The sequence below is a fragment of the Daldinia loculata genome, assembly GCF_022478755.1.
Source record: "Daldinia loculata strain CBS 113971 unplaced genomic scaffold F4817scaffold_40, whole genome shotgun sequence".
Taxonomy (NCBI): Eukaryota; Fungi; Ascomycota; class Sordariomycetes; order Xylariales; family Hypoxylaceae; genus Daldinia; species Daldinia loculata.
The window spans coordinates 97726-115124 of record NW_026054894.1 but is presented as its reverse complement, the minus strand read 5'-3'; the positions used below and the strand labels follow the sequence as shown (position 1 = coordinate 115124).

General features: G+C 48.6%; 4 protein-coding genes across 4 annotated transcripts; 3 read left to right on the top strand and 1 right to left on the bottom strand.

Moving 5' to 3' along the window:
• Positions 1-2274: 2274 nt before the first annotated feature.
• Positions 2275-4257, bottom strand: F4817DRAFT_317853 (uncharacterized protein; the record flags this gene model as incomplete). Its single annotated transcript, XM_049300853.1, has 5 exons — positions 2275-2992; positions 3048-3169; positions 3226-3515; positions 3647-3867; positions 4136-4257. 5 exons carry the CDS (start codon positions 4255-4257, stop codon positions 2275-2277), a joined length of 1473 nt encoding a protein of 490 aa, XP_049157088.1.
• A 3436-nt stretch (positions 4258-7693) lies between these two features.
• Positions 7694-9748, top strand: F4817DRAFT_183306 (uncharacterized protein). Its single transcript, XM_049298382.1, has 4 exons — positions 7694-8378; positions 8439-8501; positions 8565-9562; positions 9743-9748. The coding sequence occupies exons 1-3, from the start codon at positions 8311-8313 to the stop codon at positions 9475-9477; spliced, it is 1044 nt and encodes a 347-aa protein (XP_049157087.1). The 5' UTR covers positions 7694-8310; the 3' UTR covers positions 9478-9562; positions 9743-9748.
• A 1049-nt stretch (positions 9749-10797) lies between these two features.
• On the top strand, positions 10798-14724 carry F4817DRAFT_343708 (uncharacterized protein). The gene is made up of 6 exons (XM_049304063.1): positions 10798-11817; positions 11884-12427; positions 12498-13038; positions 13116-13719; positions 13828-14620; positions 14705-14724. Exons 1-5 carry the CDS (start codon positions 11418-11420, stop codon positions 13983-13985), a joined length of 2247 nt encoding a protein of 748 aa, XP_049157086.1. The 5' UTR covers positions 10798-11417; the 3' UTR covers positions 13986-14620; positions 14705-14724.
• A 767-nt stretch (positions 14725-15491) lies between these two features.
• On the top strand, positions 15492-16617 carry F4817DRAFT_183200 (NPP1-domain-containing protein). The gene is made up of 2 exons (XM_049298381.1): positions 15492-15835; positions 15908-16617. Exons 1-2 carry the CDS (start codon positions 15678-15680, stop codon positions 16572-16574), a joined length of 825 nt encoding a protein of 274 aa, XP_049157085.1. The 5' UTR covers positions 15492-15677; the 3' UTR covers positions 16575-16617.
• The last annotated feature ends 782 nt before the right edge of the window (positions 16618-17399 follow it).

Here is a 17399-nt window from a genome sequence, read left to right as displayed (position 1 = left end):
TTGTCCTGTCCTGTCCTGTCCTGGAAACGGAATGTCCTGGGTCATATCCTGGCAGAGCACAAAGCGAAGCACTTGCCAGTAAGAGAATGAAAAGCAACGCGTACATGACTTTCGAACAACATGATTATTCCGACAAAAGAAAATAAACCCCAATACTCCGGCAATAGAAAAGAAAAAAAACAATGCAATATACCTCGCAGGAGTGTGGACGTCATCCATGTCTAAAGATGAGTTGAAGCCTGACATGTTGTCCTGGCGGGAAGCAACCATGGCTGACATTGAATCCTTCTGGGATGAAACGAGTAACAGGCTCTCCGGATGATCCCTATGAATCCTGTGGCAAAACACTGGGGGACACGGAGCAGCAGTGAGACTGGTTTCTCAACTGAACTGAACTGAACTGGATACAGTTCCTCTGTCGACGGAGAGGTGTTGCAACAGTCGATCCTTGGGAGAGGTTAATAAACCACGGCCTGATGGGGTACTGATGGGCTGTCCTGTGGGGGACTGTGGAAGATGTCTTGGGTAGAGCAACAAAAAATAAGCCACGGGATGATGAGAGTGGTGATAATGGGTCTCGGTTGGGCAGAAACGTCAGGTCTTTGGGCTGGAAAATAGGAGTGAAGAATGGATGTTGGGCAGAGAGAGGGGACATTCGGGTTTTATTGTTGTGCCATAGGCAAGACTGATGGATGGGGTTGGCCAACGCACAAGAAGTGATAGGATGACACGATGCCAGGGTGTCGTGCTTCATCGACGCCGTTGGCCGTCGTCGACCTACCACCCTGGGCATTGGCGCCGGGCTAGAAATCAGCGAAGCCAGCAAAATACAGCAATACCCAGCAATATCCAGCAAAAAGCAGGGAAAAAGTTTCATGGGTGTGCAGATTGTTATCAACCCCGCTCCAAAACCTGCAGGATAGGGTCCACGAACTTGATGTTAATTGGTTAATTATGGGCCACTGTCCTGGTTACTGACCTGTTTCTGACAGACTACTGGCTGATCGCTGCTGCAACTGCTACCTGATAATTTCCTTCCACCTTCCTTCAATGTCTTTTTCCCATGTCCACTGAGAAACTGCGCTGGCAGTCACGGCCGTGATTACCCTTTTGATCCTGCATTCGTAATAGGTTCGCAGGGCTCGGACCGTAACCATGTGGAGACCCTGAATGTTGTCGACAGTCTATTGAGTGCTATCTTATGCGCCATGACGACATTTGACGAGGGGTTGTCCCGTAGCTGAAGTTGGCCAGCACATCACTGCATAGAACTGCATTGTTCTGCATCTCTACTGGCACGAGCTGCACGAGCCATGCGCCAGTCGCGGAAATTTGTGTAATATTAAGCCGTCTTCTTAAAACCCTCATTGCCAGCACTGCACCGTCGATATTGTGCATCATCAGCTGGCTTTCGTTCGGATTCTCGGCGAGCAAAAAAAAAAAAGCGACAGTCCTTAGATGGAGGTGCAATTTGCGCCTGTTTTCCGCATTGGAAATTATCAACGATGAATAGTCGGTGAGCAAAAGAAAGAAAAAGAACCAAAAAAAAAAAAAAAGAAAGATGAAGAAAATTTTACGAGTGGTTGTCTCGTTTTAGCATCAGTCAAAAACCAATGGTATCGAATGAATTAATTGGATTAATTGGCGCTAAATGGACACATTAGTCGTCCTTAAGCCCTGACTTGTCATGTATGACAATTGACAATTAAAAATTGACGATTTTCAAGCTGGTCCCTTGAATAGCAGAATAGTTGATTTGCTGCTGTCTGCTTTGCTGGTCCTATTCGATCCGCTATTCGATCCGCACTGACAAATCGCTATCCGCACCATCCGACCGAAGAAAAAAAAGAGCAATATTTTCATTCCGCTGCAATCCCCATACTCACCATGTAGTATCAAAGACCATCTGAATTTCCTAACCGCCGCGTCTGCATCGACGGTTTTTATCGGAAGCAAGAGGGGGGAAAGATGTTTCAGTCGTGCTTGTTGCGTAGGCGTGGGCGTGGATGTGGGATGCAGTTTTGGGACAGCTAGGCCGGCATTTCGGGTTGACGAGATGTTTCTCAATTCCCCGACAAGTCCGGTCGTGACGGCTTCAGTCTTTGCTCGATATGGCTTTGCCTATCCGGTGCTATCGTGTCCTATGGGTTTGTAAAAGGGTATTAACATATATCTTTGACCCAATTCAGGCACGATGCTATAGGTATACAGTACCATTCCGGTATTTTATTATGCGAGACACACTTATTCAAGCAAGCCAGATCTTCACTTTTTTCACCAGCAATTCCTAGCCCTTTGATACTCGACGCTTTTCCCGCTGTACCATTTGTGGGATGCTTTTTCGCTTTCCCAGACAGCCTCTTCCCATACTGCTTTTAGTTCCGTCTCTCCGTCAAAGTCGTCCTCCCAGGCGAGGAGCCTTAGTGTCGACTTGGCCGCTTCCCAATTTTTGATCTTTAGCACGCGACTCACGAGGTTGATCTTGTCCAAATATACGTCTCGGTATGCCTTGATCTGTTTCCTCTCGAGATCGTCACTGGTCTTAGCCGCCATTGTGACGCACGCACCAAACATAACAGACCAAAACCAGAGCGACTGACTATATTGGCCCGCCTGCATGGGCATCTCGGTGCGGCAGACGTCCGCAAGTAACTGCTCGATGAGCCAATTAAGTATGAATGAATCAACCATGCCTTCACGTATGATTACGTAGAGATAGAAGTAGCACGCTATGAACCCGGATCTACTACTATCGACTGATCTGAGAGGCGATAAGGCGTTACTATCGCTTACTCGAGAGTGAGGTGCCTTTCTCGCTAGGATTTCTGAGAGCGGCTCTTTCGAATCGTACGAGCTACCTAACATTCGCAGGCTATAGATTGGCCGGAGTGCAACTCGGAGCAGTGATATTATCACGGACTGATGTACCAGGTCTGTTCGACTAATGTCAAGGATATCCCAAACGGGGCGGCTGGAAACGCTTCTGGCTGCCCTATGAGGGTACGTCAGCCTTAATCACTAGCAAGGCCAAGGCTGATTATACGCACATTAGGATCATTCGTTGAAGCAAGCCCATCTTCCTAGGACGTCTGTCTTCGCCTTGTAATTCTTTTATCTTCGCGAGCCCGCGTAGATGAGATGATACGGCGTCGACAGACCCCAAGGCATTCTGAAAGTTATTAGTAGGCTGAGTGAAGCCATCCTTCTCCTTGGAGTGGTACATACCTCGACCAGAGCGAGGCTTGAGACGGCTGCTATTGTGCCATCGTGGATGGCGGCGTCCGGGTTCCTTAGTTGGTCCGTGACGAATCGTATCGCCTGCAGCTTGTGATAGAGGTAAGGGACTCGGAAGTGCTCGACATCACCAGTGCACCATGCCCAATGCAGGGCAGTCATTAACAACGCAGCATGGAGGAACCCGGGATGCAACAAGGCTTTGTGTACGCTAGGCACGTACGAGTCAGGCCGAATCTCTCGAACATCAAGCTCCGCCCCACAGGCATACTCGTGGTCATCTACTCACATGAATGAATCCGCACTTCTTTCAACCCGGGTCCTGTACAGTACCCTTGTATTTGCGACTGGGCATCGGCAACTAGTTAGTCTCCGCTATCACGCCTCGCCGAACACGATCGAGATCACTCACAGAGTTGGAATAACGACCGTGACTTGTGGGGTATATCGTACGAGGTTCCTAGGAACGGATCTTTTAGAGAAGCGTCTACCAAGAGCAGGCAAGGTTCGACAGATTCGTGAGGCTCTCTAGATCCAGCCCTGGATCCGGATCCACGCCCGGGCTCCGGGGTACTAGACTCAGCATCTCCGTCCGGGTAGCCACATTCTCCACCATGTCGAAGACAGTATGTGCTACAGCACAGTCAGCCTTACTGGAAAGCGCCTCATGATAGATTTTACCAGTGTAGTGTGACGGAGATGAGGCTGCGTATAGATACCTAGGTAGGCAACAGAATAAATTGGGCTAGGCATACGTGAAGGATCTGCGGGTAATAGACGCGAAGTAACGCTTCCTGGTTGGTGTTGGGCACCAATCACCTGCACAATTTGCGGCGACGTATTTTGTATACTTATTATACAATCCCGCGCGGGCAAACGGAGCACCATATCAGGAACTTACCATAGTGGTTTTCTCTCGTCGCATCGGATGTGCTTTGTCTTGCATGTGGAACAGCCGTTTCTTGACCTGCGATGAAACTTGCGTTGACGTTGGCGCTGGATTGTGGGAGCTGATTCAGCCATCGTATTCATGCGAAGTTCGTAAGTCCAAAGGGGGTATCACGAGAAAAGGGGAATAGGCGCGGTCATAAAATGTCAGACATAAATGTCTGTCCGATACATATAAAAAATGTAATAGAATAAAATCTGTTACCAAATAAATACCTAACCTTTTAGTGGTATAGCGGTTTGTTCGACATAAAACATACCTTTGTGTGACCCTTTCTCCTCTCAATGTATGATTAATAACCTCGTCAGGCAGACGATTCTCCTCGATCCAGAGCGAATGAACCCCTGGCTGCGGGCGATGATTTCATTGAACCATTCCCCCATCTTCAGTCGAATCCTACCCTACCCTCGTGTGGCGTTGTATTTCCAGAAAGACCCACTGTCAGCGCTCAATTACGACTACTTACTATGTATGTAGATCCCGCTGGTCAGTGCTCAGCCCAGATTCTTATTAATATGTAACGATGGTGTAAGATTACATACATACCTCATACATACAAAGCTTAGCTCACAGGTTATATAACGCCATCACGCGATACTTGATTAAGGAAACGGATATATCGATTTAAAATATCTTGCTCAGATAATTCCCGATCTCATTTTACAGGTTCGTTTTTGTAGTGTACGAATATAAATGCTTTTGGCTGAAGAATTTAATTAATATCAGAGCGAACCCAGGTTTATTAATAGAATTTGACATTTATACGTAACACTCCCGGGCTTGCGGGCAGGCAGACGTTTTCTAAATATATGGGACCAGGGATTCGCCATATCTCGATTGGTAACTTACCTAATGTAAGGCTGGTTAAGTACTCCTTATACTAAGATATTAAAGAAGTATCGTGTGATCCTTGAACGGTGTTTAAGCTAAAAAGCCAATATTAATTGAATACTCAACTTGGAAGAGCATTATACTAATTAACATGTCGCTACGTGCGTAAAGTCCTATTTAACTAGGTACATTCCGCTATCCGGCTTTTCTTACGACCGAAAGCCTCCTATTGCTTTTGTCAGGCCTGTCAATATAATAGAAGCCAATCATCTCATCGTTAAGAGTTAGAGAATGTAACTATTGCTAGGATCTTGTTATAGGTCACTACAGCACATATTGCGATTGTTAGGTACAGAAGAAGCAAAATCCCTTCAGCTGACATATCGCGTAAGTCGTGGACGAGGAGGCTCGCCATGTTATTTGACCCAAGGGGCGTATCACTACCACGTGTGAGCAGGTATTCTTCTGCATTTTACATGCCGGATGGCTGCTTGCGACATTTTATACTTCCCGGCTGCTCGTCATTGTTACACACCTCTTTACTCCTTCATTGCTACCTTGCCACCGTTGCCGTCTTACTGCTTCACGCAAATATAAGCCGCCCTTTATGAATGAAATAGTAGCAGATACATTAGCCAAGTTTGGAACTAGCTAGGACTACGGAGTTGAAGATATCTACAGTTGAGAATCTTCCCATAATGCCAAGTCAATGTCTTTCCCTTAGCCGGGAAGTTGTGGGCAGTAGGAGACGGCTCTAGAGACGGCAATGGACGACATTAGTTTCCAATGGATAACCGGTCAGCCTTCTTACATTCTCGAGTCTTTCCAGATCCCATATAGGGCTGACATAGCGCGACTGGCCAATTATATTCGGAAGATACCGCTCGTCCCAGCATGACAGGGTCATTCATCATACCCTACAATCGCACGCACCTTAAATGTCCCTTCTCTGGAACACATCCGAGAGCCATGTATGTCGGGACCCATATACTCCAGTCGAGTACATATCAACGTACGACATAATCCATCTAATTGACCTGTCATGATACAAGGGCAGAGAGATAGATCAAGAGGTTACTATACGTTCCCAGAGTTATAGGCGATATGGGAGAGCATAAGATCGAGCCTATTTCTTCAGACCCAAGTTTCCTTTACCTATCTTGGCGCATGGTTCTGTATAATTCCTTGAGAGGTACGGCTTTTGTTTACATTGAGAATTGAGACCCCTCGCATGCGCAGTGGATTCATGTTAGTTGTAGAGGTGTAGTGTAAGACGGGCGAAAAGCAAGTCTTAACAGGTTTTGGTTAGGTACCTTTCTTCCAAGCAACCCATATTACGATAGGTAGGTACCTATAGTTGACAACTGAAGCGCTGTTGTTTAGCCGTGTCTAGCGCTTTTTTATAGTTTTATAGCTTAGAAGATCAACTGAATTATCTCCCTAGGTGCCTCCTAAGGAAACAGAAATAGCGGACTACAATAGCGGACCACGGAGGCCCATGGGGTACCCATGCGACTAGGATATATGGTCAATGCGTTCTATAAGTTCCAATTCTTCATCTCGATATGATCTTATCTCCACCAACTTCTTAACCCAACCGCAACATTCAAGTGGTAAAAATGGTAAAAATACCAACAGTAATTGATCTCGTTGCGATCCGACCCCCCTACATACCCCATAGTCCCAATAAACCCCCATAATCGTAGAGTCTAGGCATTGCTATGAAATGACGATACCAAGGTGTGGGATCCGAATACGTGGTAAGTGGTCGGCGAGCCAACTCACATGCTCGCAGCACCGCTCGGCGCTCACAGAGAAGCACACGTCGCCTCCCCCCCCCCTTTCCCACACGCTTGCTTTTTGTACCTATGGATGCATATTCGCGCTCCGGACCTCCTCCTTTCGGGCGGGCTACAAATACAATTACCATAGTACAATACATCTATGAACTCTGGATAGGAATGCTCCGGGCAGCAATGTACCTGCACTGCACCATACATACCTACCTACCTAGGTTGGGGTTGGGCTTTTGCGCTCGTGCAACGCTTTTCTGCCCAATCTAGTCAGATAGTCCGCCTCGGAGGGTCACCGCTATTCGTTCACCAGGAATTTCCCTGCAATAGTCTAGGCTAATACCCCTTCAGATACTGCATATACTGCAGATACTGCAGATACTGCAGAAAGACTGCAGTCCTTTGGGCAACAAGACGGACAAGCAGGAACGAGAGGGACACTTTGGAACACTTTGGACACTTCTTTTTAGTTCTCAGCTGCCCAATGCTGCCCTACCGTGATTGGGCTGCAACAGCCAATTACGGCTTTTTCTTCGATCCCGCCGCCTGAGTGGACGGTCTACTGTGTGTGTGTGTGTGTGTGTGTGTGTGTGTGTTATTATCACGATTTGGAGACGGCGCTTTTTGTTGAACGCTCGCACGTTCGCACGTTCGCACTATAGGTAGGGTGTTCCTAGACATTCGTAGCTACTCTTTTCGAACCCCGTCATCTGGCTTACAATTCCATCAAACTGCTTCGTTGGTCGATCTTGACTAATTAAGGATTGGTCGATTCGTCCAGCCCCGTATCGAATCGGTGGTCGACGCCCGAGACGGCACCTATACCCCCATCCCTAACTAACTTCGCAGCGCGTGAGGTCCGCCTTGAACCTACGTTGCAGCCCCATTGTTTGAGTTAGAGCTGGGGCGAGCCCCTTGATATCGGTTCTGGGGACTGCCCTGCTCGGCGCGCCTCGTCACCCAAAAGAAAAAGCACAACTTGATCCGTTCGCGGTGGCGAAATTCGACAGACCTCGTTATAGCATAAAGTGTCCACGCCTCGGACCTCAAGCTTAAAGGCACAATTCTATCGAGGGTTTACCTTCTTCGGAATAAGGTGAAGATAGTCCATACTGCCTTGAGGTTTCATCTATACTGGAGCATGCGATATTCCCTTCGCATCCGGGTCTATGTTGTCCTCCCGAGGTTGCTACCGAATCCGCCGAGCCACTTGACTCCCATTTCCTTTCCCGGCCAGCAGCGCGCCCGCTATTCACCGCTCCAGAACCGAACCATCCCAATCTGCAAAGGACATCCGCCGTGGATCCTGGGGACCCAGACTTAGAATCTGTGTTAAAAAAAAAAGGGTATTTCTGGGGCCCTTCTTCTAGAGAGCCAGGCGTATATCGCCGGGATTTTAGCTTCTACCGGAGCTAGTGCAGTTCTTATTTTATCTCACAATCTCTCCGCCCCGTCGGCCACGTTTTTTTTTTCTTTGTCCCCCCCAAAGAAGTTGTGAGGATCATGGCCCATCAGGAAGTAGCCTACCGAACTTCTGCCATGCCGAACGGATCCTGGAATTCCTCCCGCAGGTGCGATCATTGAATCATGTTGTCGGTCTCTGTTATTGCGGTCAAGCTGACTTCCTCAAGCGTCATTTATAATGACAGCATATATCCAGGTAGCACCCGTGAGAACGGGTACTCAAGCTCAAGGTAAGGGCGAATGAGAAATCCCCCCCGTTTTGTAGACTATGGGAATAACACTGGCCTCCGAAGTGTGATATACTCGTCCGGGTGCGGTTCAGCATACAGTTCGCCAGCCAATGTGTCGATGATGGGGACCAGTGGTCCAGTCGGCCGGCACCAGTCTGCATACTCTTCCTCGCCGGTTTACATCTCGAGAGCGCAGTCCGGGCCATATGGAGCTTCTTCCGGAGGAGCGTATGGCTCGTACAATAGCACAGGCTCGCAGGGTTGGGATGGACCGAGCAGATACTCCCCAACGGATTCTGTTGATGATATTATTGCGTCTCCCAGTTTATCGGATTATACCTTGGATAATAATGGCGGAAGTTCTGCGCCAGCAGCAAAGTCCAAGAGCAGTGGCAAGGGCCGTCCTCAGAGACGACCCTCTAATAGGGACGAGTTCGATGGACCTCATCAGTACCTAGCGAGGCCCCCGCCGGATTATGTGGCCATGCAGGAGAGGGAGCTTCCTCATCTCCCTACAAATCTTTTGGTGCAAGAACAGGATAGTGTCCTGACGCAAGTCAACGATCGACTCTCGCAGTGCGCGTTCGACTTTGTTGCAAAATACCAGTTTCCAATTCCTTTGACCCAGGATATGAGGCCAGTCGAGAGACCACATGATAGAGAATGGACCGAATGGGTTTACTTACTCAAGCGCCTTGCGACCAAGAGGCGAATCCCCGCCCGGGTCCTTTATAACGGACAGATCAAGCAGTTTGTGACAATTCTGGAAAATTCGTTGGAGATGCGGCATGCTGCGAAGCATCAGTCGCGCCCGCTGAAGGATGACCGGAACATCCTCCAACTAATCAGTGCCGGTATCCAGGTTGCGAAGATTCTTAAGGACGCAGCCGCGATGGATTACCTGGACAGACTATACGTTTCAACCGAGCAACAGATTCAGGAACGAAGCGCTGTGGCGTCAGCACGTTTCCGCTGAAGGACAATACACTCACGCACACACACACACACACCATTGGAATTATAAACCGATGATAACAACGTTTTACTCTCGAAGCTTTTCAGCGAGCGAGACTTGCCCTCAGGGCCATTTGGGCAATGCCTGGGTTTGCCCCCGAATGATATGTTCACAAAGATATGTACGAGACCACTGATACGTGGGATGAAATGACTCATGATTTCTTATGATTTACTGTCTTCGTCGACAGCATAGGACTGTGTGCGGAGGGGGGAGGCATTGTCTTGCGTTTCGAGGCGCGATACGGTAGTGTCTGATTCAGTTCTTGGAGCGGCAATCTCAAGAGTGTTTTTTTTACTGAGTGGGATAGACTCGTCTCATTTTCAAGGCAGCGAACGAACAAGCAAAGCATGGTGATGTACTGCTATCTGCTTTTCATTTTTTTTTCTTTTTCTTTTTTCTTCGTAACGCAAGTAAGCTAGATGGGATTCTTGTCTTTCACAATGCCTTCGGGCGGTGGTTTCGGGCGGCCAAATCAGAAATGCCATAGTTTGGATTGGACGAATGGACATTTTATTGTATTGTTGGGCATAAAGTATGTATGGAAGAACTTGGGTCCAAGAGTCGCACATCTTATGTGTCAGATCTCCCGCCCAGCTGTGCAAAATATGCGGTGGCTTCAATATAATTCGGGCGCACATCCCTGCAGTCATACTAAACCTTTCTGCCTCAGGCAGACTCTCGGGCCTCTGTGAGATGATAGTTATATACCTCTTGTGATGATGAGTGTGATGACGATGGTATTCGGCCTTATAAATCTCAAGGGCTTGATTATATAAACTTGTCGAGTCTCTGCGTCGAATAAATATATTACGAGCCCTCCAACTTCGAAGTCCTTTTATCTAGATTTCTAGCATCCATAAACGCCCGCCCCTTACTATTGTTCTTTAGGTAGTGGTCGCACTACATGCCGAGGCGTTCACGCTCTTGTGTGTGTAATCCCTTTCTTTTTTATCTTTCCTTTTTGGTTCAATATTATAAGCCAGCCAGCCTGGCCCAGCCATAGCCTGTGTTATGTATATCTTCGTATATACACATACGTCCCCTCATGGAGGAATACGCAAGAATACAAAGCCTCTCCTACGGCACCACACTGCTACGTTAAACGCTCATTCCGACTGGACTCTTTCCTACATGATGTATAAGAACCTGTGTAATAGCAGGCAAGTAGGCATATTGGTATGAACTTATCCGTACCATAAAGCGCATTTAACACCCTTCAAATACCGTATGTACGTGGTACATAACCGCGCATATGGGATCCCAGCCGTAGGATCAACACCGAAATCCAAAATAGGTCTAGCGCTCTATATACTTATCACATCAAGTTGCCCGTCGGTCATCCAATTGAGCATAGTCCAGTATACATAGTACCCAATCAGCCAACGTGGCGGAGTTACCTTCATAATAGCAGATATGGCAGACACCTTTAAACATATGCTGTTATCCTCAGCCCCCTCAAGGCTGTTTCGACGTTCTTAAGGGTGGAATCCTATCTGTCACCGAGCGGTTTCGTCGGGAATTCTTCTAGTACAAGTCGTCGAATAACTTATACCGGCGACCCCCGATTTTTATTTTATTTTAATTCTTGGCTCCATATTCTAGGCTCTCTACATATCTCACCTACCTACCTACCTTACCTACCTTATGTAACTCTTCTATAGCTACCCATTGTCTTAGTTAAAACTGTTTGCTCGGCTAGCAACTTGCATCATCGTAGTACGAAAACCCCACGGCAAACAAAAGTCTCAGCATTATCGTGCTTCCCGAAGCCCGCCCAAACCGCACGACTGAGGAGGATTCGGCGTGCCGGGAACACCTATTAATAAATAGATGAGTGATTAGGTTCATGCGCTTCTCGATTGCAATCGCTCCAGACGAGAGGCATCACCACCACCACCATGGCCTCAGTCGCGTCCGCCTCCCCGTCTTCTAAGCACAGCTTCCCCCACATGGAATCTGGCGATGAATCCGACGGCTCGTGGCAGCGTGTAGAGTCTTACTCGGCCTCTGTTGGTTTTATGCCCAGTCCCTCTAGCTCGAGTATGCAAAGCTGGGGGGTCATTGGGATGAATCCCAACCAGATCCAAGCTTCACCCGTTGCCATGTCCCCCCTCCAACTAGAACGACTAGAACATGACCACTCCCGCGTGGTGCCTTCTAGTTCCTTTCCCGACCACGCGACGGATGCCTCTGTAATGGCGACTGCAGGCATGCAAAGCCAATTGCTGTCCAACTTTGGTGACCAGCAGCAGTTCATGGCTAGTGAGCACGACTTGATGTTTAACGAACCATTTACGAGTGAGTCCCAGCGCGAGGAGTTGGCACGTCACAATTCGAGCGTCATTTTTAACTCCAATGCTGTAGATATAGATATGGCCCAATATTACTCTACATTCCAGGGTAACATGACTGCCAACATGGCGGGGATAGGTGGTTTCGAGATGCCCACTCAGACGGCAGAGCTCAACATCCCACCCCAGTTCCAGAACGACAACAACGTCCCTCCGTGGGCGCCTACAAACTTGAAGAACGAAGGGTTCTCGCCGGTGGCAGGTGACGAGGTCATCAGCATAACGTCCCAGTCCCCGGAGCAGCGATCTCCAGCGCATAGCTCTCTCCAATCGAGCCCGAGATCTCCGTACGTCAAGGCGGAACCCGGAAAGGGCGCAAGCCCTATACGTAAAGTCAGGAGCGGCTACAAGGTCGAGAAGAGGAAGGCAGAGGCGTCAAGCAAATTCGTCATCATGACGCCGAACCTCATCCACCAACAGTCGGGGAAGCCGAATCCTTTCGAATGCTTCGAGGCTATGCGAACTACTCAGAGAGGTAGGAAGGGGCCGTTGGCGCATGAGACCAAGGAGAGCGCTCTGCAGGTTCGGAGATTGGGGGCTTGTTTCTGCTGCCACAGGTGTGTATCTTCCCTTGCACCTATCTTCTATTTTGTATTAGTGAACGACCACTCACCCATGTGCTTATAGTCGCAAAGTGAAGTGTGACAAAGAGCGGCCGTGTAAGAACTGCAAGAAGCTCACAGCACAAGTTCCACAGATAATGTGCTGGCAGTTCGGAGACTTCCTCCCGGTGCTATTCCCAGAGTTTATGCGAACGCACTTCAAGAAGGACCAGATAGCGAGCTTCATCAGCGAGAACGTGGAAAACTTCAAGCCCAACAACGCTGAAGTCACATGCTCCGTCGAGCTCTTTTCCGGCTCCAACTTTGGTTCGACGCTCACCATTCCCGCCAGCTTCTTCACGCCTAAATCCGCCGAGATCCTTCAGCACTGGCACGTGAGCATGGGCATAAACCAGATGGATCTGCAGTCGAGAGGTGCCGCCCCGATTGGTATCGACCCGGACAACTCGACACAGCGGGAGGAGTTGAAGAGACGGGCTCGCGAGTACATCCAGAACCTCACATCCGAGCCCATGTACGCCCAGCAGGTAACGGATGCTATCCGGTCAACCCAAGTACCGCGGAAGGTTTTGTCGATTGTGCAGCGCTTCGCGCAGCGTTCCGAGGTAAATCTTGACATCTCTTACTTCTAGCCAATCCCGAAAATGACGAGCCTAGGCTAACGAGATTCTACATTCAATAGTCTTCACAGGTGGCGATGGTGAAGCGCGCACTGAGTATCTACGTCACACACTACGTGCTCACACGACAGCTCTGCCTCACCGAAGCTACGATCGTCAGCTTGCGAGACACGAACATGGTACCGCGAGGCAACCCGTGGCTAACGTCGCGGGTGCTGAACCGGCAGGTGAAGGCGGTGCTAGACGAGATGCTGCTGAAGGAGATGCAGTCGCTCTTCGACGGGTTCTCGAAGTCGCTGAAGCCCAAACTCCGGCGCGAGTGGGCGCCGTGTCTGGCCGCGTTCCTAGTCCTGTGTCTATTCATGGAGACGGTAGAGACGGCGGCCGACACCTTCGTCATCTCGCAGAACGAGATCTCGATCCGCAACCGCTCCAAGCCCGAGTACCGCCGGGACTTTGCGCTCACACTCTGCCGCGACATCGATAACCTCCCCTTCAAGCAGTTCGCGTACCAATTCCACCAGGTCTACCAGACCCATACCCGGGACACCGGCGCCAAGGCCTTCAACCCCCTCGCCGACGCCAACTTTGCGCAGATGGACGAACTCGACGGTCCGGCCGCCGAGATGGTGGTCTCGCTAAAGGAGCTGCTCCAGGGCGACGGATGTAAGTTTATTCTTTTATTTTAATTAGTTAACTACTACCCCTTAGATAGGTAGATACACAATTCCAGGTAAAACGAGCGCATTGCTAACTTACCCCGTGCTGCAACAGGGTCCGAGCTGGACTTCCTCGTCGCGGACCCCATCCTGCCTAACCACGAGGGGCACCCGTTCCCGCGCGACGTGTCGCTGAACTACACGGGCCGCCTGGTAGCGCGGTTTCTGCTGTCTTTTACGGACGAGAAGTACCTCTTCGACGGCCAATACTAGGGGCTGCGGTTAACTACCTATCCTATGTAACTGCTTTGCCTTGTATGCTTCTGTGTATGTATATATTAGGTATATATATTCGCTGGCGAGTTGCTTAGGTATTGTACGATTTGGAACCGGAGCAACGGGAACGGTTGGGGGAATCGTGTGTGTGTGTGTGTGTAGAGTATATACCCTGGGATGACGACGACGCTACCTATGTATGAGAAAATATAGATTTATTTGTCTGAGCAATACAACTATGAGATGTTATGAAGTTTCGGTCGTGTTATTATTATCTTTATTATAGAAGCATATTTCTCTGGAATTACAAGCGTTGGGTTTACTTATACTTTTCTAACCTAGGCGTTGACAATTACACCTACATGTTAGTCGTGAGACAAGTAAATTTGAACCTCTACATGTCTCCTTTTGCAGATACACAGCAGTTACTTGTGCGTGTTTAGCATTGTTATAATCCCGCTAGTGCTAAGTTGTCATCTTCCTCTTGGCTATCTATCTATTACGTTGATATTGCAAGTATTCCCGTTCATTGCGATACTACATTACTAGCCCCGGCTTGCTTGCTTAAAACTACAGCTAATATCTAAAGTTGTAATATGACCATGCGTCAGGCGTAGCGCCATGCGAAGCAACTGTTTATATCGCTAGGTCAATACACGTGTGGAGTTCTATCCAATGGCAACACCGACGGGATGGGGTAGTACTTTTGGACATACCAATTCGCCTACCGAACACATGCGCCATTCAGTGGAGTTGCAAAGCTCTAGGGTAGAATTGGACTTTAATTAACTATGATAGATCGTCACACGTGGAGTACGGCAACCAATAAATGCAGAATTCAACGTTACAACTGCAGGTACTCATCTAGAAATCTACCTCCCATATACACTAGATGTCATGTCGCGATGTCGTGTGGGGAGACGGGTCCGGCATACGAATTCAGACGAAACCCGTGCTCGCGTCCGTATGTAGTATCAACTGCAAAGTCCAGCTATGGACATAAGTAGAAGGAGGCTAGAGTGGAGCTAATACAATCCTATTTCTAAACTCTGGGCAGCTCTGGTGCCGGTAGGGCTTTATGGATTTAAAACTCGAGATCGGCCAGATGCTCGGGGCTTAACTCAGCCTCAAGATCGGCAATACCGCCGTAGCTGACGCGATAGATTGCATGATTGAAGTGAACAGGGGGTTTAATATGAAGTTAGACAGAAGAGTTGAAGTACTGCTTATACATAGATCTTAGGATACTATACCAAGAAGCGATTGGGGTGTCTTGTGAATGGTTATACTGCAGTCTAAACAGCAGCACGTTGTAGAATTGATAGGAGACAAGGTGAGAGTTTAAACTCGGGCCATTCTCCGCCGCTAGATTTAAATGAGCACGGCATAAGAGATGCAAGGTCCAGTAGGGTGACGTGAATATTCATGCATTTCCAAACAAGGAAGGCGGCTCGTGTCGGCCCCTGGGGGAGACCCTTGTTCAAGTCGGCCAAACCCCAGCTTGTTGTCTGCCATCTGCTCCAGGACCATGTCGTGAGGAAATGGAGAAACCGAGTGTAGCATCAGACGGGAGAGCAACTTGGAAAGGGGTATATAGAAGATGGAAATCCCCATTTGGAGTCCTGATTTGATGGACCAGGCCAGCCATTTCGACTCTTGACCGAAGTAGAGAGAAAATTGCCCATCAGAATGTCTATCCGGAAGAGCCTCGCTGCCACAGGGTTGGCTCTGCTGATGGCAACTACCACTCCAGTAGTGAATGGTAGTCCTATCGAGCATCTTTTACACCTAGTGACTCGAGATCCTCCACAGGCGCTACCGGAGAAGGCTACGGCCAACGACAAGAAGTGAGTTTTAAATGATTTCTATGGTTACCTAAGTACTATGTATGATCACGGGCGCTGAACTAAGGTATTTAGATGGCAACCTGCAATGGACTTCGATACCGATGGGTGCTATAACACGCCGGCCATCGATGCGAACGGCAACATAAATCCAGGCCTCGACCATGAAAACACTGGTTTGTCCTCGGGCTGCCATGACCCCTCAGACCTCGCCAACAACAATGTGTACTCCCGGGCGCGGTGCAATAATGGCTGGTGCGCATATCTATACGACTATTACTTCGAGAAGGACGTTGCCCTCGCCAACTTCCCCCTCGACCCGGGACACCGCAACGACTGGGAGCACGTCGTCGTCTTCGTCCAGAACGACGAGGCCAAAGTAGTAGCAGTATCGCAACACGGTGACTACCAAGTCAAGAGCGCCAGCGACGTCCGATGGGACGGCACGCATCCTAAAGTCGTGTACAACAAGGACGGGGTCGGCACGCACGACTTCCGATTCGCGAATGAGGACGACGATAACATCGAAAACGACACTGGAAAATGGTTCTACGGCGCGTTGATCTCATACAATGGATTCCCGAGCACCGCGCTTCGAGACAAGCTTGTAGCGTACGATTTCGGCAGCGCTAGCATTGCGTTCAAGGACTCGAGTTTCCCGGGCCAACTGGAAAAGGCTCGAGGCGATCTAGTATCGGGATTTGATAGCAATGTAGATGACGGTTCTCCTGGAAACCCGTAGATGGTCAGGATTCGCATTGTACAAGAAGTTATATAAAATTATTCCAGTGTAAAAATAGACTAATTATATCTACTCGTCAAGTCAAACTAAATAGTTTCTAAGTAAGTGAATGGCGTGTTTGTCCTTGTTAGTCCCGCTACCGCACTCATTCTACGGCAGCAGGGTGGATTGGACCGGCTGTCTAGGCCTTGGATCATTCTCCCACATTGAACGATAAAAAAGAAGTTGACGCTCCCGCGCATTGAGAGTCGCGAGAGGTAGGCAATTTGTGGGTTTATACATATATATATATATATATAACAAAGTCAACTGTGCTTGAATGTCGAGATGGAATCGATACGGGACACTTGTCTACCGATCCATGGAGATGCGACGAGATAGAGCTCATAACAAATGAATTAATTCGATAGTAGCTCTTACTGATCCATAGCCCGGAGAGATTTCAATTATGATATCTTGGTTGTGTATGATCTTCAGATCTTCAGAATCTGAAAATGTGACTTTGTTGATGAATGTTGTTTGAGAAGGAAAATTTTATAAAGAGGATCCAATTTGAAGGAAATTGTCCAAGTTAGCGGGTCCTGCCTAATCACATGACCTGACACTCAATCCACCGTCCTCTTTTTTTACGGCGCCCGCTTTCCCGACTTTGACGATTTCTTCTCTTTTTCTTATTACACACATTTAAAACATCGCACGATTAATCAACCGATTTACATTCGCCTACTTGCTATCGGTCATATTTGCGTGCTAGAGCGACTTGTGCTTGCTGTCAATTCTTTTTTGTGGTGCTTACCCTCCGGTGCATCACGCTTTGGCGGCACA